The sequence below is a fragment of the Alligator sinensis genome, unplaced genomic scaffold (genome assembly GCF_000455745.1).
Source record: "Alligator sinensis unplaced genomic scaffold, ASM45574v1 scaffold1333_1, whole genome shotgun sequence".
Lineage (NCBI taxonomy): Eukaryota > Metazoa > Chordata > Crocodylia > Alligatoridae > Alligator > Alligator sinensis.
In genome coordinates, this window is record NW_005843200.1 from 265403 (window position 1) to 267163 (window position 1761).

Sequence of the window (1761 nt, forward strand, 5' to 3'; positions counted from 1 at the left end):
GGGGCTCCCTGGTGCTGGCTGGCTGGACTCTGACCAGGCCTTCCTGTGCCAGCACCCCTGCTCACTCTTCTGGTCTCTGCTCCCCAAACTCCTGACAGCACCCCTGGCTCCTCCTAGGCTCTGCCCCAGCTGCACTCCCACCCCCACCCCCACCTGGTGCCCTGCTCACCTCCATGCTCTGCCCCTGCTTCGCCGGCCTGCCCTGCCCCTCCTGCAGCTGGCCCAGCCCAGGCGTCAGGGAGCCGCTCTGTCCCCGTCTCCCTGGGGAGGGGCTCTGCAGCTCCAGCTTTACAGGCCCTTCCTCGGGAGGCTGCTGATCCGCTCTGCTCAGGGTCCCGGCACCTGCGGGTGGAAGAGAGTGCACAGGTGAGCCCTGCTGGGTAGTGGCACGGGGAAAGCCCTGCTTGTCTCCTGGACTGGCCTGGGAAGAAGGGAGCTGGAGGCTGCAGTGTGTGGAAGAGGGGAGACGGGAGATTCATGTCCCACTGGCAAGAGGCTGGAGATGAGCCCCTAGAACTGCCCCAGCGCCGGTGGTGATCACGGCAGCGTGACATCAGTCCCTGAGAAGGGACCTGGAGGGATGCTGGTGTTGGGTCACGTCCACATGTTTGGGCGGAGGGAGGGGGAAATGCAGGGTCATTCTACGCCAGGACATGTGAAATGCTCCCAGGGGCACCAGGAGAACACGAGGCACCGACCTGCTGGAGCACGGACCCACCGAACTGATCTGGCAGAGAGATTTCTGCACTGGGGGACGGGGCCTCCGCTGTCCCGGGGAGCTGCAGCAGGACCAGCTCCTAACTGCACGCCAAGACTTCACCCCGCACCTCACCTGCCCCTGGCTCCTTGGACTCATTCATGAGCCACCGGCTACTGCCCGCTCTGCCCCGCTCGCTGTCCCCCCATGCAGCACTTGTTTGGAGCCTGCGACCCCACTTCCACCCCTGTTTTCTATTTAGTTGTCCCCCAAACTCAACTGACCTAAACCCCGTCGCCAACACTAATAATGGCGGAGGGTGTGGGGAGGTAACTGCTACTCTTTGGGTGTCGAGCCCATGTTAAGCTTGTACATCAAAAAGGCTGGTAAGGACCTGGCTCCGGGTTGGGCGGGGGCTCCTCTTTGCGGACATGGGGCAGCTCGTCCTCGGGCCCTGGGGTTTCCCGCTCTCCTGCCTCCTCCAGAGGCCTGTCCTCACCACGGGCATTTGGCTGCTGCCCCCAGGAATCACCAGGCTCCGGCAGGGCCCCCGGGGGCTGCATCTGGTCTGAGGACCCCTCCTCGACCTTCACACGCACGGTGACCTGGGGACGAGACACGTGTGTCACTGGGGAGCCGGGATCTGGGGGGGAACATCCCCCGACACGTGGAGGTGCAGATGGCACCAAACCAAGGCTCTCACCTGGAGCTTCTCGTCCTCCGCCTGCCCCAGCTGAAACCCCTCGGCCAGGGCCACGGCCTGGGCACACGTCTCCACGCGGCACCCGCACACCCAGCTCCGCATGTCCGGGGGCAGGATGGCCAGGAACTGCTCCAGCACCACCAGCTCCAGCATCTGCTCCTTGCTGCGGCGCTGGGGCTCCAGCCAGCGCCGGCACAGCTCCCGCAGGCGGCTGCAAATCCTCCCTGGGCCCTCGGCTTCCCGGTAGCGCAGGCCACGGAAGAGCTGGCGCCAGGGCTCTGGGGTGGGGAGCTCATCCCGCGGTGCCAGCTGTGGGGTCGCGGAGGGCAGCTCGGCCTCGCAAGGGGGCTGCATGGCCTGC

The 1761-nt window shown here is 65.9% G+C and overlaps 1 protein-coding gene across 1 annotated transcript in view; it reads right to left on the reverse strand.

The window, feature by feature from the left end:
- The window catches only part of LOC102374452 (zinc finger protein 271-like), a 12089-nt gene extending 10334 nt beyond the window's left edge, over positions 1–1755 (reverse strand). Inside the window, 2 exon segments of the mRNA XM_025194417.1 lie at positions 170–342; positions 1401–1755. Of these exon segments, the coding sequence (XP_025050202.1) occupies positions 170–342; positions 1401–1696 (469 nt within the window). The 5' untranslated portion in view covers positions 1697–1755.
- Between the last annotated feature and the right edge of the window lie 6 nt (positions 1756–1761).